Consider the following 27,593-nt stretch of genomic DNA (forward strand, 5'->3'; position numbering starts at 1 on the left):
CCCTGAATAGCTGCAGTTTCGGTACTCCTACCACCTACCCATTACAACTGCTCCAAAACAGCTTCTAAGAGTACTTTCCTTTCTTAGAGAAACTGACTCCCACAGCCAGAAAAAAAACCTATCCAGAATATTTTTCACCTTAAAATTATTATTTAGTTCAACTGAAAGATTTTGTGGCTTTATATCAACATCAGTTAATTTTTCTTACTATACAGGAACAAACCAAAGTTACTGTATTTGAAGCTCTTGTCTTTTTAACTTGTATTTTATACCAAATATCAATTTTCCTAGCTGTTCAAGATGTGAAAAAAAAAATCATAAAATGTTTTAAGTTGGAAGGGACTTAAAAAGTCTCTAGTTCCCACCCTTCCACCATCCACTAGACCAGGGTGCTCAGAGCCCCATCCAACCCGGCCTAGAACACTTCCAGGGATGGGCCTTCCACAACTTCTCTGGGCAACCTGGCCCAGTGTCTCACCACCTTCACAATAAAAAATTTCTTCCTTTTTTTCTCATTTAAATGTAGTCTCAGTTTAAAGCTATTCTTCCCGGTCCACGTATTCATGCCCTTGTTAAAAGTCCTCCTCCAGCTTTCTTGTAGCCCCCTTTAGGTACTGGAAGGTTGCTTCTTCATGGTCCCAGCTCTCACAATCTGTCTTCATAGCAGGGGTGCTACGGCCCCATGACCAACTTTGTGGCTCTCCTCTGGACCCCTTCCAACAGGGCCATGTGGGAAGCAGTACAGGTAAGAAGACTTTCAGAAGCTGTGAAAGCAGGCCTCGGAAAGGCCTTGCTAGCTGCAGCTGCAAGGCTTGAAAGCAGAAAAGATAGAATAGTATAGCAAGCAAGGACATGAAACAATAGTTTGAGTTTTTAGCTTTGGCTAAGATAGACCTTAACACTGCAGAAAAATATGCTTAGCAAGATAGCAGAAGGTTTTAAGCTTAATAATGGAGTATTGTGTGTTGTTGATAGAAAGCATACAAGCAAGCATTGTTTGAAGCAGGTGTACGTGTGCTTTTTGTGATTGGCTAGAACAATTGTTTGTAAGCTTTAGCAACATGCTATTGGCTGGAAGACTTTCAAAATGCCCTGTAACAAAAAGATCTTTGGCTGCTGCTGGCAAGATGTGAGCTGTTGCCATCTTTCAATTGTTTCACCCTGTTATGAGGCTGATGTCACAATAAAGCTCAAGGAACATATCCCAGCAGTCCCGTCCCATTTGTGAAAACCTCCCACAGGTCCATGTCTTTTTTATGCTGGGGTCTCCCAGTGCTGGATGCAGCACTCCAGGTGAGGGTTCATCAGAGGGAAGCAGAGCAGCAGAATCATCTCCTTTGACCTTCTGGCCACACAGCTTTTGATGCAGCCAGGATGAGGTTGGGCGGCAAGCACACATTACTGGCTCATACTGAATTTCCTGTCAGCCAATGCTCCCAAGTACTTTCCTCAGGGCTGCTCTCAATCCATTCTCCTTGCAGCCTGATCTTTTACTTCAGATTGCCCTGATCCAGTTGCAGGAGAGAATCACAAAACCACAGAACAGGTCGGACTGGAAGGGACCACAGTGGGTGATGTGGGCCAACCTCTCTGCTCAAGCAAGGCCATCCCAGAGAACACAGCACAAGATTGTATTCAGACACTTCCTGGGTATCTCCAGTGAAGGAAACTCCACAACCACTCTGGGCAACCTTGCACTCGGTGTTGTTGAACTTCATGACATTTACGTGGGCCCATCTCTCAAGCCTGTCCTGGTCCCTGAGGATGGCATCCCCTCCCCTGAGTATGACAACCACATCACACACTTGCTGTCATTGACAACATCTTTGGGGTGCATAAAGCAGTTCTCTCAATCTCAAACCATGCTTTTCCAGTAATTTTGAATCAACAACCAGAACTGATACCTGGCTATTTCAGATCGCTACTCACAGGCACTAGCAAAGTTGCTACTAATCTCTCAGTAATGCCATTTATATGAAAAGAATGAGATTTCCTTTCTTTCCAAATTTGTAGGGAGATATCCAGTTTTAGAGACGACAGGAAAGCAAACAGATTGCTCACTCACTGAGCAAGTGGCAGCCTAGCAGATCTGCCATTGAGGCCAATCTCAGCAGCCACTGACTGAGGCTCTGTGTATACCTCCAGGAGACCCAGCCCATAGGTGAAAGAAACTCAATGCTATTTGTCTCTTTTAGGTTTTCCTGTTGTTTGAAGCAGCCTTCTTTCTCTGCACTCCAGGGGGGAGCTAGATGCATGCAGTTCACTCTGAATAAGCGGTGAGAAGTTCACAGTTCCCAAAAATAGCATTGTGTACAGGCAGTAGCTGTGTCTCAGAAGTAGTGCAGCTCTGCTTACGTGGCATTATGCCTGCTATAGTTAGCGTTGCTTAGTCGGCTAATTAGCCAAGTGAAGGTCCTGCATGAGCACTTGCATATTATTTCCCACTGCAGAGTTAACTCAGCTACAATATCTCTGCATAATTTATCACTGTCCACAAAAAGAGCTGGATTCCTGTATGGTGATGATCACGTAGATAACTAACTAATATCTGTACATCCATCTCTGTGGTTTGACCCACATTTCACTCCTAAGCTGACCAAATGAAAGAATAAATTCTGTTCTTAGTTTACATGTCTCAGGGAAACGTATATTCAGTGAATATCTTACCTTTAAAAATATCAGAACATACACTTAAACATTAAAAAAATTGCTTATTATGGCTCTGTAAACTTTGTCTCCTTCCAATATATTTTTATCATTCTAAACCCACCACTGTTTTTAAATAAGTCATTACAGCAGAAGTTACTGCAAAGTTGAAAGAAGATTTGTAATACAGGGTAAGAAAAAATATAAGTGGACTCATTGAACTTTTCGAAAACATAGGGTTCTGATACTTTTAACTTATGCAATTAATTCAAATATGACTGCTTTATTCCATCCTTTTGACATTTAATTTACTAAAATAGTACATTATAATGATCCTAAAATATTACTTGGGGGAAATACTTCATTATCTTGCCAATGTAAGTGGGCATTTTTTTCCTCCTGGAATGACTGCTTTTTATGGAATAATTGTATATTAAAAATGTATTAATTCATGCAGTATTTTGATAATCAATTTTTTACTTTGAAGAAAACTAAAAAATGACATCATTTACTAAATTAATGAAAAACAAGTACACAAAGCCTCTTATCTGGAACTTCAAAATCTTGATAAAATTTGTAATTAAGATAACAAAAAATTATTAGAAAATTTACCCTGAGGCTCCCATAGAGCATTGCTTGGTGTTTAAAAAAGCTGAGAGATTCAATGTCTGTGAAATGCAGAAGGTGCATTTCCCACAGCCTTTTTTAGTGAAGTAGTTTATTTCTGACATAAAGAGGGGTTTAAATGTTATTTCTCAATTGGCAGATTTTTTACTCAATTTCCAGAAGTGCATCTTATTACAAAAAGTGAAAGGCAACAAAGAACGGAATTCAAGCTCTGTTGTGCAGCAAGCAGAGGAAAGAACAAAGGCACCAGCACTTCTCTGAGGAAGGTTAAGAATATTTCTATAACCGACATTAAGCAAAAATAATAAATAATTTCCTGCACAATTTTCCAAATACCTAATGAAATGAAAGGAAGCTGACAATCAGACTTCTGCTCTGACAACAGATGCCACATTCTATAGTTAATGTCAAATTGTTTTATGAGCTACTGAAACACAGAGATGTCCCCGTTCTGTTAAATTTCAGCAACTTTTCAATTTTGCTTCTAGTTCAGCTTGAGTTAAGGAAGATCAAACCTAAAAACTGCTCAAAAAATTTAACACGTTATCTTGTCCTTAGAAACAGGGCTATGGTACCCTGGTGGTTACTGTAAACAAAAAATTAACCATTCAGTTTGAGATGCCATGCAGAAGGTGACTCCTTCAGCAATGGCATGACAGTCTAGTGTGTGGACCAATGGATCAGAGGACAAAGCCTTGCATCAATTTTATCTGCAGTCCCCAAATCTTCAGAATCTCCAATCCTAGTGTAAACTGTGTATTATGCAATCACAAAATGACAGGCAGAGAACGTATAATCATGGGACACTTTTAAAAGTCAGTGGAGACACTGGAGAAGAAGCCAAACATGTTTATATGAAAAAATGACCCAGAAATCAAGAATTGCTTAGAGTCAACCTCTCACTGAATTGTAGTGCCTCACATACTGAAGGAGTTTCATGCAAGTTGAAATCATTTATGTAATATACCAGCTCTACAAATCCATGAAATTTATGATCATTTATTCTGAGTTATTTCATAAGCTCACTATTGTTATTATTATTTTAAAATTACAAGACGGGGATATAAAACAGCCGCAATCTCAAAGATCTGTTAAAAAATGGATAAATGGACTTTATGATACTGAAAGAAGGCAAGAAAATTCTCCTTTTTGTGTTAGAACTTTCAGGACTTGTGAGAAGTCTTCATTCATGGCCATTTGGAAGAATGTTGCAAATCCTGATCAATCAGGAACCCAGGAGAGTTTGCCCTATTCTGAGGCAATTGTTTTCCTTCATAAGCCTTCCCTTGGGGCTTTATGCTATATAATTTTTCTTCTGGATTGGTGACTGAATGCAGCAACTTGTTATCCCAACCAAATAGTTTTGTTAGTTTTGCCTCAATAAGAAGATCCAGGATTTGATGTGAAAAGAACAGCAAATACGGTCTATCTCAAATTTGAATGGCTTTCAACACTCTCACAACACAGTCATAGGTAAACTCGGGAATTGTGGACTGGATGAGTGAACAGTGGGATGAATTGAAAACTGTCCAAACAGCAGATTCCAGAGTCGTAATCAGTGGCACGGGCTCTAGTTGGAGGCCCGTCATGAGTGGTGTCCCCCAAGGTTCAATACTGGACCCAGTACTGTTTAACTTACTCATCAATGACTTGGATGAAGGTCCAGATGCCTCCTCAGCAAGTTCGTGGATGACACAAAACTGGGAGAAGCTTTGGGCTGATGCTGAGTGCAGCTTTGGGCACAGCTGAGTGCTGTGCAGCCCTTCAGAAGGACCCAGAGAGGTTGCAGAGATGGGCAGAAAGGAACCATCTGTAATTCAACAGAGGCAAACGCAGGATCCTGCACCGCAGGAGGAATAAGTGCAGGCACCAGCACAGAAAAGCAGCTCCACAGAGAAGGAGTTGGCGGCCCTGAGCCAGCAGTGCCCTTGTGACCAAGAGGGCCAATGGTACCCTGGGGTGCATCAGGGAGAACATTTGCAGCAGATCAAGACTGGCGATCCTGCTCCTCTGCTCAGCCCTAGTGAAGCTCATCTGGAGTGCTGTGTCCAGTTCTGGGATCCTCAGTACAAGAGAGACATGGAGTCCTGGAGCAGGTCCAGAGGAGGGTGACAAAGATGATGAAGGGACTGGCACATCTCCGTTATGAGGACAGGCTGAGGGAGCTGGGCCTGTCCAGCCTCAAGAAGACACAGCTGAGAGGGGAGCTCAACAATGTCTGTCAGTATCTGAAGGGAGGGTGCCAGGAGGATGGAGCCAGGCTCTGCTCAGCGGTGCCATGCAACAGGACAAGACTGTTCGCTGCCAATACTACTTTCATACTTCTTGCCATGTCTATGCTGATACGAAAGCTCATGGAATAAAATGAGGGATTTTAGGGATGAAGGATTCAGATCTTTCCATAAATGTATCCATTAATCCCATCAGATAGTCTAAATAATATCAAACTTGCTTTGCAATTCTTTGTTTCAAACCATCATGTTTAGAAAGTTTTTTGTCTACTACGGCATACAAGATTTTACAGAAAAAAAACCTAAGGATATACTGATGTCATTGACTGCACAGTATTAATCTTAGTATTTACCCAATTTGTGGAATACAAATGTATCAATTGTGTATCAATTAAAATTACACTGCTTAGACAGTTTATAATGAGAAAGAAAAATCACATGCTCATATACTCAACTTTCTTTGTGCCAACACATTATCTTTGTCCCATTAAAGAGCTTTATGCCATCTGTACCATCTGTGATACCAGCTGGTACATTGGTCCAAAAATATCTCTTCAATTATAGTATACTGATTAGTTTTTATATAGATTCAATTGTAGCTTAACTGAATTATAAAAATAAATTTATATTGGGTTTTTTTCCCATTTCTGTGATTTAATTTTGGTAATAAAAATTCTAAAACTTCTGCTCTTTTCTTGAGATTTGGAGATTTTATAGTTTGAAGCACATAAAATGAAGTAAAGAAGTAGTTAAAATGAAGTTTTAAATAAGTTAGGTACTGACACAATGTTCAAAATGAGACACCAAACATTTCTAGCAAAAAATAAAATATAATTTTGTTATTATTTATTATTCAAAAATTGCAGAATCACAAATTCAACTAGAAAAATATTTTTTTTCCTGCCCAAAATGTTCTTTCTCAACAATTACATTATTCATTAATAAGTTAATTTTACAAAGCTAAAAGTTGGGTGATATTTTGTTTTCCTACGTAAAGATTTAACTTATCAGAACAGGGTTGTTTATATACAGCAGTTGAGTGAAATTGCTTTTACAATGAGATTTAATGGCAACATTCTCAATTTATTCCAGCAAGCCAAAATTTAGCATCATACAATTAAGTGAAAAGGATACATCCTTCTGTACCCCTCACCCCTTGTAATTGGGATTGATGCTTAGATCAATCACATTACCCCTGCTTTTAAGCTGAACTACAAGCAAAAATCTGGGTTTTATGTTATGAATACTTCCCACGCAGAAATTCTGGTATATATGTTAATTACATTGGAAGAATACATCAAAAGAACTGTACCATGATCATAAATCCTAACAGCATTAGTTCAGCCCCTTTCTACATATGCATTGTGGTGCAACCTTTTAATGACATGATGATGTACTTTAATTTGAACAGGAGTTTCTTTTGATAAGTTAATTTAATTCACGGATATTAGCTATTTACCAAATTCAAAACGTCACACTTTCCTCATTTTGTGCCCTCAAAACTTACTTATCAAACATTATTGAAAATCTGAACTGAAAACAGACTTCTCTCTGATGTTCATCACTGCAGTGTCTGAGTGCTGCATAAGCCTTACTACATTTATATTCCAAATATCCTTGTGAGATGAGAGGTTATTATTTTAACTACTTTATGCAGAACAGAGGCACAGTGAGATTAAGATCAAAGGTATTGACTGATTTGGGCACTTGGTAGGAAACTCATGGAAACTCATTTTCACAATGCTTAATACACAGCCTTTCATATATGTTCAAAGCCTAGTTAGTAATGGTGCAAGTGCTCAATATTCTGCAAGTCAAACCCAAACAATTCACTCAGAAAACAAGAAACACATAGTGTAAATACCTAAAATTTGTGGTAACTGACCCCTTTCACTTCACATCAGGGGAGGTTTAGGTTAGATATCAGGATATGAGGAAAAGGTTTTTCACCCAGAGGGTGAGGGCACTGGGCAGGCTCCTCAGGGAAGGGGTCACAGCACAAAGCCTGACAGAGTTCAGGTGTCTGAACAACAGTGATGGGCACACAGTGTGATTCTTGGGGTGTCCTGCACAGGGCCAGGAGTTGGACTCGATGATCTTGATGGGTCCCTTCCAACTCAGCATATTCTGTGATTCTATGACACAGGGGCTCTGTGGGAGAATAAATCTGGTTCTCCAGCATAAATTAACCATATGGACCCCTCTTTTTTTTTGTATCCTCTTTTGTTCACTATTTTCTAAATTGCTTGCTCATCAACTATGGAATTGCACTGTTTTTGAACTAAAAGTAGAGGGGTTTTGGTTTCAGACAAATTTACAGCTAGGAAAGAAATAAACTGAGAGCTGCAGAAAGTTACTATGTCCCCATATAATTCAAAACTGGAAGGAGACGGAGTAACTTCTGTGTTTTCTCACAGCAGAGAATACTGAGATTCAGAAAAACAAGAATGGATTTTATGTTACTGTAGGGACATACTGTGATGATTCTCCTACTCCATCTAGGTTTGATTTTTCTCACTGGTCACTTTTCACCTCAGTTTCAGCAGAAGGGGAATGAATGAAAGGCCTTAGTTAAAGCAGTGAAACTATCACAGCTTGGAAAAGGTAGTTCTCGTAAACTGAATGGTCTTCAGTTAAAAAATTTTACCTCTCAACCAGCAAAGGTAACACAAATGTGCAAAGATAAACAGAGAGACATTTATAACAGCTCAGCTGACAGATGCTACAGTCAAAAGGTGTAGTATTTTTATGGCTTTAAATATATATATACATTAAGTATGACAAGGAAAGATGTTATGATGCTAATTACATTCAGAGGAACTTGGTGATATGAGCTGACAGAGGTTTAACTCCTATGTGTTCTTGCCGGCAGTCCTTGCTGTTACATTCAAGACAACTTGAACGATGCACGTGCTTAGGCCAGTAGGAGGTGATGAAAGCAGCTTCACCTTACTATTGCCCTAGACTAGACACTGAGTTCTCGTATTGTCAGAAACAGGTTTTCTCTACTGCTGAGAATGGTAAGCCCAACCCTTTGAAGTACCTTGCTTTTACACTCGCAAGACCAAATGTGACACAAATTAAATGATGTCTTAGAAAAGGACTTCTAGTATTACAGGTAATAAAATTTTTCAACTTTTTAATCTATTTTAATTTTATTATTCCAATCTGGTATAACAAAGAAATCAGGCTGGCCTCAAACATGGACGGTTGCAGAAAACAGTACAAAAAGCACACAGGTAGCTCAATATTTCTTGCACCATTTTCTGTGACATATGTGAAGCTAAGTATGCCTTCTGCTTTCCTACACAGTATAGGCTTGCTGGTATTTGGCTGGGGTGATCTGCAAAATTCAGTTGCACTGTTGCCACATATGACTAATATTGTCATTGAGCCCACTAAACATTTAGGTGGCTTGGTGAAAAATTTCACCTCCTTATTGACTTTTTATTAGTTTCTTGCACACAGAAAGGATGAGTAAGAAAGTTAAAGAATAACTGAGAACACATCTCCTTGCCAAGAAGATAATGCTACTGGGAGGAACAGCAGGGAGGTGCCAGCAGGACAGCATTACTGCAACAATGAAAAGCCCCATGTACTCCCACTTACACCCCTTGGGCTGAAAGAAGGGCAAATCTATCCTATAAGAATTGTTGTGTGCCAGAACTACCAAGACCACACTGCAGACTGCCATGGAAACAAGAATTTAAATTAAAGGTGGGGAGGGATAGCAGGAGCAAACAAAACAACATGCAATTTTGTCATTTCCCACTGGTTTTGCCCTTCTTCTTTCTTCTGCCCTAACTTTTCACTTCTGAGATATGCTGGTTTTCCTGTTTTTTAATCTTTTGTGAAAAGTTATCCAGTCATAATGATTCAGCATGACAAAACCAAAACCAAATCAAAAAAATGTGGTTTTGCATACTTCTAAGAAGCTGCTTCTGTCAGCTACCTTGATTGGCAATAAAAGTGCTCCTTCCAGTCAGAATTTTTTCCAGGGACAGATTCTTGCAAATGCAGTTGTGTTATACTGCTCTAACACCCAGTAAATTCAGTAAACAAAATGCAGATCTCACCAACCTCCACAACAAATTCAGTTCTTTATGAGCCATACAATTTATAAAAAGACATTCAGAGCTCTCATTTAATCTGGAATACTCTCAGTATATTTAGTCATTTAAATTGCTGGAATGATGCCCAGATGGAAAGTGGCAAGATATTTAAAGATTTATTCCATTTTCTAAGTATGCTATGAATATGAAAGTCCTTCCACTTAATCTAATAAGCTTCTTTGGCCTATTAGTTTTGGATTGATAAAATGTTTTTAAATAAAAAATCAGCAGTTGGCAGACATGGTAAAAATCAAAGATAATGTGAGTACAGAGACTTAATGGGAATAGATATTGGTTTCTTATAGGATATGTTGAAGTTTCCAAAAGTAGCAAACCTCTACCATTCATTGTATTCCAAACCTTGCTAGATTGCTAGAACCTGGCTTTTAGGTAAGAGACTTTCAGCAAATTAGCAACACCTCTTTTTAAAAATGGGACAGTGATGTTTGTTTAAAAATGAAGGAAAATATGGGGAAACAAAAGTAGACATCAGATCCTCCAGAGGTCAGAACTTCATAGCCTGCTTTCATGTTCAGAGAACACACTTTCTATATTGTAGTGCAATTAATAGTTTTCAAATACCTGCATAATATTGAAGCAGTAACTCCGATTTTGCTAGAGAAACAAGAAGAATTAGAGAAAATTATATTTCTGGTATATCTGATTAAAACGTAGTTAATCAGCTATTCTTTACATTCTTCAGCACAGTTGACAAAGATGGTAGGATTGTGTTTTAATAGCTTAAACTGACTGAACAGTAAGTTGATCATTGGTAAGTAGGATTAATGATCTCAAAAAAAATTTCAATTTCACTACACAGAGTCTAGTGACATTCCTGGAAAGGTTCCAGCCAGCTTCATGGCTCCACATGCCTTTTATAAGAAAAGAAAACACACATTTGCGATGATTAATCAAAAACTAAACGTTTTATAAAAAGGGTCTGTTCATAGCTCTTAATTAGAGCTAACTTAAAATTGTGCATTCTTAAGACACTTATGCAAACTGCTTCATACTAATACTGGTCAGTAGGAGGAGAAAGAGACACAAAGAGCAAAAATTCTCATGAGTTCAAGGTACTGCTCTGCAAATGCAGAGTTTTAGGTAGCAATCTGCCATGAGTTGAGTTCATCTTCCAGCATCATGTCCCTCCTGATAATGGCAACCCTGGAATTAGAAAGGTGGCAGTTGCAGGAGACCATAAAAATCCATTCTGACATAAAGGAAACAAATCTCCTTTATGAAAGACCTCATAGAAAGGGAGAGAAAGACCTTGTTGTGTAATGTTTATATCCAGGGAAGCATAAAGCAGAAACTCCATGAAGTGATACACCCACATCTTTCTGAGCCTTATTTCTCAGGGGTTAATTGTGGAGCATATTTTACCCTTTGAATGTTAAACCCTAAGGAAATCTGATTTCCATGGAATATCATTCTCCTTACATAAAAGGCACATTCACTCTAAGCAGAACCGACTTCATAATCTGCACTTTGCAACTTTCTATCTTTCTATCAAGCATTTTAAAAACTCAGTTATGGATAATACTTACTTTTACAGGCACTAAAAACTGTTTCAAGGGCTCTAAGGATGCATGTATGAATTCTCCCCACACTGTAAACTAGTGGCTATTGCAAGAGTTTGGCCACTTTGTTTAAAAATTTGGAAATGTTTAAAAACATTTTAAGTACAGAGTAAAGCTCCAAGATTTTTTGTAATGACTGTTGCCTCTAACTAATAATTTCAAAACTTTAAGAAGAATCAAAAGCTTTGTAAGACACATGTTCGTGGGGTGTTTCTTATGAGAAATAAAGGAGAATGACAATTAAACTGTCTCAATCCAAAAATTATGTGATGCAATTTTATACATACCGAAGTGTGTAAGAGTCTCACATTTTCATTAGCTACATGCAATACTCAGTTTAACGAGTCTCTACACAATTACACAGTAAAACTCCTTTTAAAAACATTAATCACTTTGGAACAATTCTAAATTTTAAGAATCGATGTTTTTCCAATTCCCATTTAATGTTCTGAAAGACAGCAAGAATTCCTAAACAGTACACCTTCCTGTTAATTTGTGACATTAACTATTACCGCTGCCCTGAAGAGAGTGTTAGAAGTCTTATTGAGATTAGGTCTCTCTGTGTTACAAATTTAAAAGAAAATTACGTTCACTGGGGAGAGCCTCTAATTTTATTGCCATGATTTGTCTTTCAGAGTTAGCATTTGGCAAGAAGGGAACAAACTACAAGGTGTCCCTTCTTCCCAGGTAACTTAATACAAACTCCTTTGTCTGAGATTATAATGGGTGAACAGGCTTTAGTGTAAAGCACAACAAAAAATATTAAAAAGAGATGGTTACCCCTCATCTTCTTTCTTTTCTTAGCATTTTTAAAACAGTTTTTTCATACTCAGTAAATATATACAACTACATCTTTATTCTAATGTGAAGAATTATTTAGCTAAGAATAGAATCCTATACTGGTTTGAAGAAAAAAAATTGAAATATTTTATTGGAAAACATTTCAATTTAAATTGCATTTAAACTAATCAGTTAATATTTACATTTTCCATCCAGTTCATTGAGTTGAAAAAATATTTATATACAATGTATTCAATATTTGTTCAGAAGGTAAAACTTTCATAACACAAAATGGATCATTTGCACAGAGAGCCAGAAGGTATAAGGCAACATGAAAACTTGACTTATTAGAGACAAATAAGAAAACAGTGCCAATTCACAGTTCACTGTAATTAAAGAAATACCCAAAGCAATACTGAGCAATGTTCATTAATTGTGGAAAAAAAATATCATTCAAAGGCACAAAATGAATAAGCTTTTCGCCCTTTAAGTTTTCCTGGATATAAATTCTGGGTAGCAAATTTACTTCAGAATAAAATGTACACCAAGAGCAGCAGCATCAAATTGTAGAACATTTTAGTAAATATTTCATATAGATGAAGCACGGTAAACATTGCTTGTTTTGAATTCTCAAGCAAATTTCTTTCTGTAGTTTTTAAAAAATACAGATTTCTGTATTGCCTAAAAACATTAAAGGTTCTGTTTTTAAATTAATTTCTATGTTTGTGGTCAGAGCATGAAATATCAGATATGTTAATCTCTTCAGTCATTAATACATGCAGTAATAGACTGCAAAGCCTTATTTCTTCAGCATTCAAGAAATATTGCAAAGGGTTATGATCTAATTATTTACATGCTGAGCACCTAGAACGGAAAGAAGTGCATTTGGAAAAGGACACAGTCCTCGGTCTCTCCAGAGCTTCACTCTCAATCCCTTCCTCAATTCCTACTTCTTTTTCTTCCCTCTTCCTCCCCCACCTCTTCTTTTTTTCCTTTTTTCTTCCCTCTTCGTCTTAGAGGCTTTCAGACTCAAAATTGCTAAGCCATGTGAACTGCAGTTCTATAGGCACATTGGACAAATGTTTCCTAGTGCCCATAAAAAGGTCCTCTCATGCAAATTTGTGATTTCAAACCAAATAATGCTCAAAGCATCTGTGAGAAAGCTGAGGGGGGAAAAAACGCACAAAAACTACAGGATGTACTTTGAAATGACAATAAATAAAAAATGACCCATCTGACACGCTGTAAAAATTCAATTACCGGACAAGTTAAGATCTGAAATGTATATCAGCCATGGTTTAGGAGAGGACTATTAGTAAAGAGCAGCTACTGGGACAAGGGAATGAAGTCAGGAGTATATGGTATTCATGACACTGAATATTTATTATTTCTTGCTTTTTTCTGACACTTTTATCTACACCATTTATTTAATATTTTTCCGGTAGGGAAGGTTAATTAGGACCAGGCAGATTTCAGGAACTATTGCTCCGTGCACAAGCAAACAAAAAATATGTTTTTGCTTCAGTAATCAAGTTAGGAAAAAAAATCCTGTTTCATGAGTCATGATACTTTCTAATTAAGGCAGTTGAGGGCTTTGATAGTGGAATGCAAATCCTGCATGTAATCCTGATGTCATCACTTTCTACCTTACATGTTGTCTTTGCCTCATCACTTCACTGCTCGAAAGAAAAACACATAGTAAATAATGTTGAGAGACACTGGAAAAATATCCTATCCTATGTGAATAAATGCTTTTGTTAATTTTGAACAACTAGGGGAAAAGTTTTTCATCCTTTTTTTTTTTTTTTGAGAGATCATGAGATGTGACTAGATTTCAAAGCAATGGTCAACTTATTTGCATAGGACAAGCAACGGCAAATGGGTCACAGGAGACAAATTACTATCCTGCTCACACACAGTCCATATTTAAAAAGCTGGTACTGACAATCTTTAGCAGGAAATTTTTGAGCTATTCAAGGTCTAAGACAGTATGAAGTATCCTAGGCAGAGCAGAATTTTAAGTAGCTCTGAAATAACTTGGGCTATTTTTTCCATATATACTTTGTCAAATGTACTGTTTGACAGGGAAAACACACACACAATGATTGACAGCTTGGGACAGTTCCTAAAGCACTCATACCTCAACTCATAAATATGTGATATGAGGAAACACAAACAATGTGAAAAACACAAATAGTTGATCATGTCTAATATTTTTAGCAGCACGAAATGCAGAGTCAGCAGCACAATGCCTCCAAATTTATCTCCATGACAGACAACTTGTTGTCCTCTTGGTGTCTCTCATTTGCATTTTACAAAATCTGCAGCAAATGTATATTCATGGCATAGAATGATCATGAAAGGTTCATAACTGCCCTAGATTGGCTGAGGATGCTGCCAATCTAGTGAGGACTGCCCATTTTTGGAAATTGAACATTTAAAATTGAAAGTTCTTCAACACGTCCTTTAAACCTGGGCTCAGAGTTTATTGCAGCATCAAGATCTCAGTGATGTATTCCTGGCACTGTCATAGTCTGTTCCTTTGGCCTCAGTTACAAGATACCTGCTCTCTGAAACTACTGTCTGATGGAATTAGTCAAATTACTGAGCCTTGAGCATTGATTAAAATACTGGGTTTAGTGTGAAAATGTTTCCCATTGACAACCATGTAATTCCATTTACTTTCCCTTGAAATACAAGAAGATGCTTTTTTTATTATTATTATTCTCTTGTTCATCCTTTTGAGGGTGCACTCGTGCATTGAATCCATGCTGTTTAAGTCCTGCATCAAAAAGGGTTGAGTACAAATATTTTTCCAGTACTTATGAAACAGCATTCTTCTTATTTCCAGATTATGAAACAGGAAAAGCAGGAAGGCATCCCCAGTGTGATGATATTCTAAAATTTTATCGTAAGAGTGAAGATTTTCCATTCTGAAAATAGAGTTAAATCATCCCAACACTGCAGTAAATCAAATATTTATTTTCTTGCTCCAAATTCATACATGGAAATTGTTTCTGAAAGAATAATTAATTCCATGGAGCTAAAACATGTTGACAAACTCAGCTGCAAGATTATACAAATAAAATAAAACATGAAAAATGAACTGTAGAGAAGAAATAGTATCTGTTGTAAAAGAAAGATCAAATATCCATTACTTTCCAGCATTTCCAGCTGCAAACTGTGACAAGGGCAATGAATTACCAAATAATCTGGTCTTTAGAGCTATCATGATTTTTTATAAATACAAACAAAAATTTTAGTTATTTTTTAAATACTACACTGCAAGCCTCAACTGCCTAACAACTATTTTTCTACCACTTTACCAGAGTAATTAGGCTTAAGAAAACCAATGGGGAATCTCATTTGTGTAAAAGAACATCTAAGTGGGAATGAGCCACCACAATATGATATGCAAACCCACTCTCATTCTTCCAACAGAAAACAGTAGGTCCTGAGCAAGCAGCTCTGTAGCTACATTCTCTTAGCTCCTACAGCACTGTCAAGAGTACCAGGAATGCTCTATCATTGCAGTCCAACAAAACCTATTTGGCCAGTGAGGTCACCTTGGACAACACCACAGCACTGAAGAAAGTACTCAGAATGTCTGTCTTCTTGATCCTGAAAAATACTCAAATCTTCTTCTCAAGGTCTCCCAACAGTAATATGCTTTCTATCATTTGGTACTACATGAAGCAAGAGTACTAGCTTCCTTTTGAGTCAACTTTGTGTCAGACTCCGATTTTGTCTCTGCCAGAGTAACACAGAGTAACTTAACTGAGCCTGATTTTACAGTGAATCATCTGTCTGCTAACTTACTTTACTAGAATAAAATAAATCTTTAATTCTATCATCACTTATTGACTGTTTCAAGACCATTTTTGGAGGTGCAAATTATTAGCCAGTTTGAAGGTACTGAAGAATCAGACCTATAAACTTCAATGCAATTTGCTTTAGATTCACCCATTATTTCTAGAGAGGTGATTGCTTCAAGCTACTGAGATTGATGATAAACAATCCAGTGAAAAAGAAAAAATGCTAAAACTTTGCATGAGCAGAAGGATGAGTGTTCTGAAAGAGTTACAGAAAACCTACTTTTGCCTCATTAGCTCCAGCAACAATACAAAAAAAAAAAAAGTGCAGCAAATTATAGGTACAACCTGATACAATAAAAGGGAAATCAAACATGTATTTAGAAAACCATAATATGCATGTGATTAAAGCAGCCATTTGTTGAAAAAAATAACTTAAACCTTTAAAAATGAGTGGCTGAGAATAGCTAAACGTTCATGCTTAGATTAAAAGGCATATGAAGCACTCATTTACTTGGACAATGCAGAGATCAGTGCAGTTTAAAACCAGAGGTTGGTCGTTTTTAACCGGAACATTGTTTCTAAAAGCTGGCATTAAGCTACTACAACATAGCCTTTAAAGTAAATGTGTAAATAAAGTAACATATCACACACTCAGGTTATTGTGACTTAGCTCTTCATGACAAAGAAATGTCATGCATTTTTTTCATTTTGTTTGACACAAATTGGATATACTGAGGACCTGGTTTGGGGTTTGTTTGTTTCTTTCTGTCATAAACTGTGTAAAAGGGAATGAAAAATGCTGCCAAAATGCTGAAGAATTGTTTGGGACAGTGTTTTCTCTTCTGTTTTTACATAATATTGCAAAGTACAAATACTATGGTAAAAAGAGGAATCTGTGCTGAATAAAATTCTTAACTGTTTGTATGTTCCTGAGGGAAATAATGTGAAGCAGATTAACCATCATTTCAGGACAGTCGCTGTTTAATTTATTATTCATAGAAGAGTTCAACTTTCAAGGTATTTCACAGCCAACTTCTAATTTAAAAAAGAAGCATTTCTTTCAGTATTTATTAATAAATACAGTACATAACATCATTATGTATAAATGTGACAGAATGTTACCTTTCTCCACTTCCTCAAAGACAAAGGGATTGATCATGTAATTTCTATGCAAATATACTCTAATAACAATGAAAGGAGGTTTTACTCATCAAAACAGAATTTTGGGTTGGGCCCTGATAAATTGATATATCTAATTTCTGGGATTTTACATTTACTTGTTTATCTTCTGACTGAAGCATTTTTTTTTTCTGCAGACCTTGTATTTTTATGTGCTGCAAAATGAATGCTCATGCAGTACAATTATTTTTATCACATTATGATAAAGCACCTCAATCAAAGCTGTACCATTTTTAATCTCTTTGCACAATAGACTCAAGACAGCAGAGACTTTTTGTACCTGTAACTTGACTGATGTTAAATTCAGTAATAGCACTGTATCAAAAACTCAGGATTCTTGGGAGGACAACAATTTCTCCTACACTAAAATTTTCAATAGAAAAGGTACCTTTAGAGCTCAAACTTTTCCAGGCAAAAATTCGCTTTATCAAGCAGCAATTCCTAAGCATTTTCTTACAGCTTGCAGGCTTCTGAGGATACTGTTGCAAATCTTCATTCTCTTCATGTGTTTTCTTCTCAGGGGCTAACACTTCCATCCTAAACAAAAACTTAACCTTTAGTTTTCCTGCAGGATATATACATAACTTAAATCCAAAAACTATGGGTAAGGGAGATTGGAGGAGAAGAGAGGAGATGGACTGGGGATAAAAGGAAAATATTTAGAATTTCATTACCCATTCTCAGCTCATACATTCCTAGTATTATTAAAGTGGAATTAGTGTACTAATATTCCTTTGGTTTAAATTATTTATCTGGAACATTAATGTATTTGTATAATATACAGATGGGGTAAAAATCAAATTTTATCTACAATTTATTAAAACTCTGATTTTAACTTAAATGATAAAAATAATATCTCTAGATGGTAAATAAATATTTACCTCTTACCTTAGTCAGTTGTTTAGGTAAAGGAAATACTGTAATCCTCTATGCATGAACCTATTATCCTTCCTATCTTAGCTTGCCTGACATCAGTGTCATAGAAGAGAGCTGCACTCCTCTAGCTGTTACTGAAAGACAGCTGCTCTACCCAGAAAAGATGAATAGTTGGGATTCTGTGTTGCCTTAATGCCACTGTCAGTCAAATGCAGAAAAGCAGCTGAGCCACTTAAAGCCAGTTGTACGCTTGGGGACCATTTCCTACACCACCTTCCCATTCCCAGAGGCAGACCAGTACATTTCTACATGGCATTATTTTTCCTTGAGGACTGACACTTTGAAGAAGCCAGAGGCCGTTAGCAACAACCAACACCGACTAGGACCTAACCAAAGCTCTACTCAGTGGCTACAAACCGCAGAAAAGGAACCTACCCAGCGTTCCAGGACTTTGGTGCCACTCCAAGGTCACGCAGGAGTCCTAAGCAGCATTCCTGTTTGCTCTTCAGCGAGCTCCAGCCAGAGATGCCGAGGAGATGATGCTGCTGAGGACAGAGCCACCCTGCCAGCCGCAGCAGCCCTTTGCCAAGCAGCCACAGACTGCACCAGGGGAGCCCTCTGATTACAAACAGAAGCTGTGTCCAGCCTGTGGCAGGACACCAAAGTGGCCCCTGTTTTTACTCCCCTCTTTCTTCCCCCCACACTGTGCTCTCACACAGAGTCTGCATCTAACAATATTAAACACGATTTCTAAAGGCAAATGGTAGGAAGGTGCCAAAGGAAAAAAAAAAAAAAAACAAACAACAATTGGCACTGTACACACCAGAGTTTGATAAACAAAGCTGACTTTTCAATTGTAAACCTACTGCTTCCTAAAGAAAGCAAGCATAATGGAACACAGCACCTCACTGCCTTCACTTCCATCAGGAGTTCCTACTGACTATGCAAAGCAATCAAAGCATGCAAAGGAACACGTATTCACTTTCTGCGATTTATTTTTATAAGATAGTGGAACTCAAAGTTTTTTTTAGACAGTCAGCTTCCCTCTGAACTGAATTAATCTTCACGCCAATTACATACATTTGCCACTTTTATGTTCATGAAGTTTCCTGCGGACATCTGAACTACAGCTTATGTTGCTTTGTGCAAAATGTTACACGCAAAACCCCATGCCTATCCGTAACAACTGGAGACATCTCAGGTCTATCCACACAGGCTAGGACAAAAATCCCACCTCTGGAAACAGCTTATCAATCAGCTGTAAGAAAAAAGCTGTCAGAAAATTCAGAACAAAAGAGAAGCATTTGCCTTAACAACCAATTTTTAGGCTGCCAAAGTAAAGGGAAGCACTTCCATTCAGATTCACACCTAGGAACATATTTCAGGCCCATTGCTATTTAGAACTGAACAATGCTTGAATTAGCCCTGTTGGAACAATACTTGCTGGTATAAGGAAGGTCCTTTGAGTCCTTAGCATGACACAGCACTCCAGACCTGGGTGTATTCCCATCACAAGCCACTACTAAAGTAGGCTGAATTTCAATACGATAACAGAGTTTCCGAAACTTCTGAAACTTCAGCAAAAAAGCTTCTTCTAGTTTAAGCATATTTCACAGCTCTTTTATAATATATCTTTTGAAAATGGCATTCTGAGAATAACTATTAATTTTAAATTGGTGTTTACTGTGCTAAGTAGTACATTTTCACCACACAATATTCAGTCTGGATTTTCAGATGATTACTGGAACAGCATTTTGATTTTTGAGAACAAAACATGAGTGTTAATTATTACACAGAAATAATAGCTATTTTTAAAAGAGAGTGCTCTCAACTATTCCTACATCCCATTTTTGAATGAAATTAATGTACTCTAGGAACTAGAGTTTATCCCTTTGAATACTGGACGTTCTCTTCTGACCAGTCTGTGCAAGGCATTTGCAGAAAGACACCCATCTTCTCTGGTGGAACACATCTATATTGCTCCTGTCTATATTCTCCTGGCAAGGAGAAAACCAATCCTATGCTCATGAGCATTGGAATATAGTACCATGTAGTGCAGCTCCAAACAGCTAAAACTTGAAAATGTTGTCAATGCAATTCAAGTTCAAGTTTTCTGGATATAAACCTTCAGAGAAACTGCCTGCTCATGTAACAGTCAGCTATAAAGTCCTTGATGTTCCAGCCCAAAGGCCAGCTCTCACAACACACTGTCATACTGCTCTGAGGGCCTCATCTCAGGGATTTATTAATCCACAGGGAGTGTGAATGGGGAACCAGACACAGGAGATGAGACAAGCCTCTGGGAGAATGATTCCCACGATGGGATAATAAACAGGAATGTGTACTGCCCACACATGGAGCAATGGGAGAGGGTTATTGGATATGCTCCCACATTAGTACTTGAATAAAGTCTTCAGAAGGTACAAGAATACAGAGTTGTTTTGCCAGAGATGGGATGTATAAACGCACAAATTTGATAACACTACTCAAGAGGGAATGGAGAGGCAAAATCCTGAATCTTCAGGGTTTGCTTCTATGCACCTGAAAACCATGTCTTATTTGCCATAGATATGAAGATATTCACTTGAGACAAAACTCTAGAAGGACACATTTTTTCTAAACCTGGTCCAGAAGATGTCAAGATATTCATATGGCACTGTATCTGTTTCCTTATTTCAAACCTTAAGTCCAGAGCAATTTTCTTCTGTAATAGAAGTATATATGAATCGAAAGTTCTGTGCAGTACTAATCGTCATACCATAATTTTGTAGTGAGTTTAAAATAAGCTTAAGCTGTAGAACAATAAATTTCAACATACCACTGATTTTTTTCAAACAAATGATGCTGTACTTCATATAATCACAATAATGATTAAGAAAAGGAATTAACATCACTCTTCTGAAGCTGTGCATTTGATTTACCTCCTTTTCAGATCGTGTACTCGGACTTTGAGAAAAGGAAATGGATTGACAGTGAATTCCACATTTACAAACCTAAGGACTGTAAAAAATATATTAAACACAATGCTAGAGAAAAACTGGTCATATTGTAAGTGACATGAGAAAAGCATGTGAGAAAAGTGTATTAATCCAGGCTGTGCAGGATCATTCCTTTCCGAAAATACAGTGAATCATTTCATAATTTAGCCGAAATGAAAATAGAATTTAATAGCATTCTACAGAACCTGAGCAACTTCAGGATCTAGGAATGGGGAGATCTTTCAACTGGGAGTGAATACCAACAACAAGACAAATGTGGAGCAATAATCTGCAAAAAACCTGAAATACCTCTGGTCTGAGCCCTGACATTTTACTGCAGCAGCAACCAAGACCCTGAACTCTTCCTGAGCACATGCAAGTCAGGAAAGCCAAACTGTTTACTGCAGCTGTAACAGTGCACAGAGACAGGGACCGCCTAAAGAAAGCAGGTTCTCATTATTTCATGTTACTGGATTTTATCTGTAATCAGTTACACCCAAAAGTAAAGCTGGGGGTTTTTGTATATTTTTTTTAATTTCCTATTGATGGTTAAATAACTATTTTTATGAGTGATCTAAATCATACAAGCTAAAAACTCCAGAGAGTCACAAGCTGATGAATCATATAAGGTCTGTGTGATGCCACATAGCTACAGATATTTTGAGCTACAAGGAAATGTCTTCTAGCTGGGTGTTTAAGTGGACTTCGGTTTATGAAATTTGCCTTAAAATTGCTTGATCAGATTTGATCTTTGGAAAAAATGCAGAAGAAACAGTCAAAACTGGCATCTATATGGGATTTGAGGAGAATCTTTACAGAACTATCTAGTTGCATTAGCTGACGACTCTAGCACAGGTATTTCAAGAACTTTCACTGATGACTACAAAAAAATTGTTCAACTTCAACAAAGCTAGATTAAACCAGCGATGTCTGCTGAAAACTTTGGGCCACTAGAGATTGCAGCTATAAGTTGTGAAATGAATCCTGAAAAATAGGGCAAGCTTACAGAACCCAGTTTTGGATGAATGTGTGGGTGACTGGTGACATATTAAGGAATATTACAATGAGATGCTTCAGAGAAAAAGCAGGGTGTGCTTTGATTTGGTTTTTCTCAGCAGAGGCAAGTTCCAATAGTATTTTATGATACCTGATTTTGGTAGATGAAGGAAGGGATTTGTGTGTGGAAAAGAGAATTTCCTTCCCTTTGTGTAGAATTAAAAATGGAACAGAAAAAGCTACCAGCAAAAATAAAGCAAAAATATAACAGGTATTTATTTACCTCCACTGTATACTGCTCTCTAAGGTTTTGCTGCTGCATTAACTTGAACTTCATTTACATCTTTTTATCCTTTTCATCATTTGTTTGTCTATTTATAGGGGGGGAAAAGGCAATTGGATAACCACCAGGCAACAAAAGCTTCCTGTGTGTTTCAATATTGACTAAAATTTGGGGTTCTACTTCTGCCAAAAGAAAACAGGTAAATTTTAATTTCTCTAGAACATAGTGAAGAGTTGAGCAGTGCTAGTCTCTCTGGAAAGTCTGTGGGAAGCATTTGAAAATATATTGAAGTATATTGAAGCATATAATACAGAAATATAGGGGAAACCGCTGTTTGGGGTTTTTTCATCTCATAAAGGTCACCATCTTTCATACATAAAATGTCTGTAGGCCTTGCCTGCTCATGCACAGTGAGTCTCTGTATTGTAAATGAGGAGAAAAGAAATAGGAATAGTGAGGCAGACTGCTCCAGAATTCTTTTTGGTTTTTTAACTCTGAACATTTTGCTGGGACAACACAGGTGAATTACTGCTTTCAGGCTGTATTCAGGTTGTCTGGCTTAGAAGGAAAACATCTGTGTTCACACATGTTCTCTCTCAATGCTGCGTGGGTCACACAACACCTGGCGATACCTGCAACAATGAATGACTGCATCAAGAACAATGAGCAACATAACCAAGAGCAAACATTGGTGGGTGGGAATTTCCGACAACTCCTTTATTGTGCCAGAGAAATGTCATGCCATATGAGCCCTCTTGGTGTTACAGGTGTATAGGGTTGAGCTCTCACTGGATGATTCAGTAGCCAAACTAAACTGAGAGAAAAGGTTTACCTCCTGTCAGATTACAATGATAAGAGACATGACAGTGTCTGTGATATGAGTAGAAAATATTTTAATTGTAATCCATTGCTAACGGTAATTAAAACATTCCGGCTTGCTATTAGCAGTTGTCTGGAGTGCACATGTCTACTCCCCTTGGTTACGGTGGCAGGAGTTTTAGATTTTCAGGGTTAATAAACATTTCTCAGCAAAGAGAAACATAATCTATTTACTGGTAAAAAAATTAGAGTTTTATAGCTGCCAAGAAGCTTTCCTGTCAATATGTCAAAGACTGAATTCTTACAAGACTTGTTAAAGGTACAGAGTAACACAGCATTTCCCAAATCCAGGAGGAAACTGGATTAATGACGGGATAAAAAGGATATGCAAGCCCTAAGAAGTTTTTTAGTTCTTTTTAAAAGCTTTTTCATCAGTAACAGCAAATTTGAACAATTGTGTGCAACTGCTATGAAAGGCAATGACCCCTAGAAAATATTTTTTAAAAGCTATTTAATAAAATCATGTAGCTGAGAAGACTTCCTGGGTTGGGTATTCCAAAGCTGAAAAGATCTACCCTCTGCCACTGAGAGGGACTCAGGCAGAGGGAAATCAGATACCTCGAGTAAGGCAAACGTGCCAGGACTGATCCATTTTCTTTGTGAGAATGGTATGTTCTGACACTTAAAAAGGTTAGCAATCTACCAGAAAATGCCATCAATGTCATAGCTCACGAAGAATTAATGAGTCTATTGGACGATTTAACTCCCTAAACAAATATTTTTTATCTCAGAGTCACAGGACGAATATATGCAAGCCCCATATGACTCCATACCAATAGGTACCTTTTTTTTCCTGCATGTGTATATAATCATGATTCAACAAGAAAACCTCCTACTTCAAAAGTCTGAAAACTGCAACGGATGAGAATAAAGCTTTATGAGACTAATCACTGTAGCTTTGTATACAAATTATGGTGTGTCTTAGTGTACAATTTGTCAGAAATATTGATAGATCAAATTGCTTCTTTAGAAATAACAGAATGGGAGACTGGTCCCAAATAATGTGTGAACTCATGTTTACTATACCAAAAGTAGCATCATAAGAGTGTAACTTTGGGAAGGATGGACAAAAAGTAGAGGAAATGAATACAAATAGATTATTAGATTAACTTCTGTAAACCTATGGAAATGCCAACAAATTCTAAAGAGAAAGATCCACTAGAATTTGTTGAAATTATTTGCACTTGGTTTAAATTGTTATTTTTTATAGGTTTTACAACTAACCATATTTATCAGTAGCAGTATTAATCACATTTTGGGCTTTACAGCAATGATAAAATTATAAACACTGTTCTGTACTATATAATGCAGATGCTTTTCTTCAGTAAGAGGTATCCATTTTTAAACGGGTCTCAAGCTTATTATATGGATTGTATACACTCCCTTCCCGCAACTGCCTTGACTTCATTTATGATTGTACATCTATTGTGCTCAAAAACATTGACATAAATAGCAGAAGACTCCAGTTAATTCATAACTATCAGAACTCTGTTTCAGATGATCTTGGCTTTGGAAAATGCTTCATTTTGCTTTTGCTCAGGCTCCTAATTAGCCCAATATTTGTCAAAATATCCCTAGAAACAAACTGGAATTTCCTTTCTCTGTGGATCTTTATCATATACATATCATTTATACGTAAAGAAACATGAAACAAACAGTCCATCCGTATTTTGGATTGGCACAGAGTTTCCAAACAGCAGCAAGAATAAATTCGCCCAGGACACATAAACAATTTTTTTTTTCCATACGTATAGGTTACCCAGTACAGAGAAAATATGTTCAATTCTCATTTAACTGATTTTTTATAATGCCACAGAATTAAGAACATATGCAATAAACCTCACAGGGATTGTGACATATTTATGAACATCTAAGTAGTTTCGGAAGTAGTGAAAAACACTATTAGCACAGCGCTGTTAACAGGAAAGGGCTCATTACCACCAACTCCTATCCCAAAAAAGCTGCTTATCAGAGACTGACCTGCAGATGGGGCAGCACTAACAAATGAAGCTAATTGAAAAACAGCAAAACATTTCCAGGACCCTTTTTTTTTACCTCGTTTTGATAAACAATTTAATACTCAAATCTGAAATTACTATTTCTACAGTATGTCCTCCTTAATCCGAGGTATTTTCAGACATAAACAGCTTAGAATAAGAAATGTTACAATAAATCATCTACAAAATGAGTTCCTTACTGCTACAAAGCAATCATCATTGCTGTCTTTTATTCACTGAAGAAGAGGAACAAAATCTGAATTATTTCAGATGCTGTAATTCTATGTTGATAGATAAAGTCCTTTAAATAGTCAAAGAAGAGAAAGCAAAAGGGGTGCAGCTGAGCAACGAATGGACTACATGAAATGAGAAGCTTCTAAAACATTTATTTGACCATGAGCAGTATTTATCCATAATATGGTCACTGAAGAAGGAGCTTGAGGAAATAGAAGAATGCCACTGCACAATATGGTTGGGAAGAGAAGCCAAAAAGGTCTGATATCTCGTTTTGGTTATGAATAAAATTGATTATAAACCAGGAGAAGTTTTATGATTTAATATTTCAGAAGAACGTAACTCATACATTTCCTCCAAAAAGACACAGAAGCCTCATTTACCAGGGATATATACATTGCTTGGAGACAGTATCCATGAATCAGTATGAGCATATTTGTCACTTGGATCCCTGATGAAGTATCAGCTAAACTTTTAAATGATCTTCCATATTCAGAGAAAACAATGCAGACTGGATACAAACCTGCATTTTTAGGCTGCCACATAACATTGCACTAAATAAAATCATGCTGAAAGTTATAATCTCATTTACTTCATGCTTGTTACCTTATGCTCAGCAAAATAATAATAAACATCTCAGAGAAAATGAAATAGAAGATAAAAGAAAACATATTTCCAGATAGAATCTAAAGCTGTGTTTATTTGGATACACACACAAAGACAACAAAGTTACGAAGATGAAATAAGAGTATCAAAATTCTGAATTTTAATACAGGCTTTCATATTTTCTTATAAAATTTTACTCTTATTCAACTTACATATTCCTAGATACAAACAGCCTCAAAGACTGAACAGAGTTTCAGAGACTATCAATTCAGAATATAATCAACTGCACTATATTGAACTCACATCATTAACGTTTGATTTTGTGATATGCTGAGCATTTCCAGCTCATACAGTGGACAGGAGGGCCATGCAGTGTCCAGCATTTTCCAAGATCAGACTCAGATGATTATCATACACTGAAAAATCATCATTTGAAACTATTTTATCTTTTTTCCATCTATGATTTCTTTCTCAATGGTCCTGGAGCGAGACCAAAAACGATAGCACATTGAAATTCACATTGTGGTAAGGTGAGAGGAACTTAGGAAGCAGAAAAAATGCTGGGAAGCAAGGAAGTTATTTATTATTTAAAAATGTAATAGGAGGAGCCTTTTTTGCAATTTTTGGGTGACTGCATTCTATATACAGTAATTAATCACATTACCATTTAGTAAGTTCCATTACCAAGTGACATGTTTTTGTTTCCTCATGTCAATAATTTGCCTGAATTATTGTATCTGTTAACAGATAGCAAGTTAAAACTGTCTCTTCAGAAACATGCAGCAGTTTTCTCTTCTTCTAGGGCAGTCCAGCAATGTTTAGCCTTCACTACATTAGACAACATGAACAGTGGTCAAAAATAGTTGCACGTTCCACGGCTATTAAGAAAAGCATTCCAGCTATTTCTAAATATCTACAGCCCAAGCTGATCAACACTTGCAATTTAGGTTCAAGCTGAACCAGCATCAGGTAGGCTGAGTGCTCCCACCACTAACCATTTGGGCCACCCTTAGAATTTAAAATGATTACTATATAAAGATTTAGTGTGTGTTGTGAATGTGCCTGACAGCAATGGGAACTTCTAAATGCTTGGTGTAATTGGAGAGAACAAAAAGGCAGTTAGCTAGAAAAACTTCTAGTTATAGTGTCTTTTGTGGCTGCAGTTTCTCAGAGAAAATAAACAGAAAACACACAAAATGAGTTATCAAACAGGTAACAACTACAGGTTTACCATTAAAAGAGTTGGCTTTTCTCATTATTAATTAGCACACAAAATATCAGCAGCTAAAGAACCCTTAATAGCCAGGTTCTAGCTATTGATTTTCCAGAAAAGCCTAATGATCCTTATGCGCACTAAATGTGAGGATGGAAGTGGATCTTCCATGTAAGCTCCTAAATGTGAGGAAGGAGCTAGGAGCTGCTCATCAATTTATTATTATCCATCTCCAAAACATACGTTAGATTTTTTTTTTAATTTAAGTACAGAAACACTGTCTTACATACTTATGTAAGTGTACACTTATGCACTTACATAAATGCACTTACACAGTTGCAGTATTTTCATACTTCTAGCCACCTAAAATTTCCTCCAAGGCACAGGATAACCAAATTGTACACCATAGACAATCTATAGTTGCCAGCACTTTCCAGAATTCCCATAACTGGAACACCTGAAAGCTTTTTCTTCCTCAAAATAATCTTGAAATATTGAATCAGAACTTTTCATTACAGAAAGAACTTTATAAGCATGGGCTTTAATCTAGTGATACATTTA

At 37.0% G+C, this 27,593-nt stretch overlaps 1 protein-coding gene across 3 annotated transcripts in view; it reads right to left on the reverse strand.

Moving 5' to 3' along the window:
* The window catches only part of KCNIP4 (potassium voltage-gated channel interacting protein 4), a 391,381-nt gene that overhangs the window by 332,867 nt on the left and 30,921 nt on the right, over window positions 1-27,593 (reverse strand). The window contains exon 1 of one of the 3 annotated variants that reach the window (XM_066185535.1): window positions 17,359-17,495. The exons of the other annotated variants lie outside the window; for them this stretch is intronic. Coding sequence (XP_066041632.1) covers window positions 17,359-17,419 — 61 coding nt within the window. The 5' untranslated portion in view covers window positions 17,420-17,495. Of the gene's footprint in view, window positions 1-17,358; window positions 17,496-27,593 lie in introns of those variants that run through there. 3 annotated transcript variants of the gene reach the window in all.

The sequence above is a fragment of the Chamaea fasciata genome, unplaced genomic scaffold (genome assembly GCF_029207755.1).
Source record: "Chamaea fasciata isolate MVZ Bird 193981 ecotype frontalis unplaced genomic scaffold, bChaFas1.0.hap1 SCAF_6, whole genome shotgun sequence".
In the NCBI taxonomy this organism is placed as follows: domain Eukaryota; kingdom Metazoa; phylum Chordata; class Aves; order Passeriformes; family Sylviidae; genus Chamaea; species Chamaea fasciata.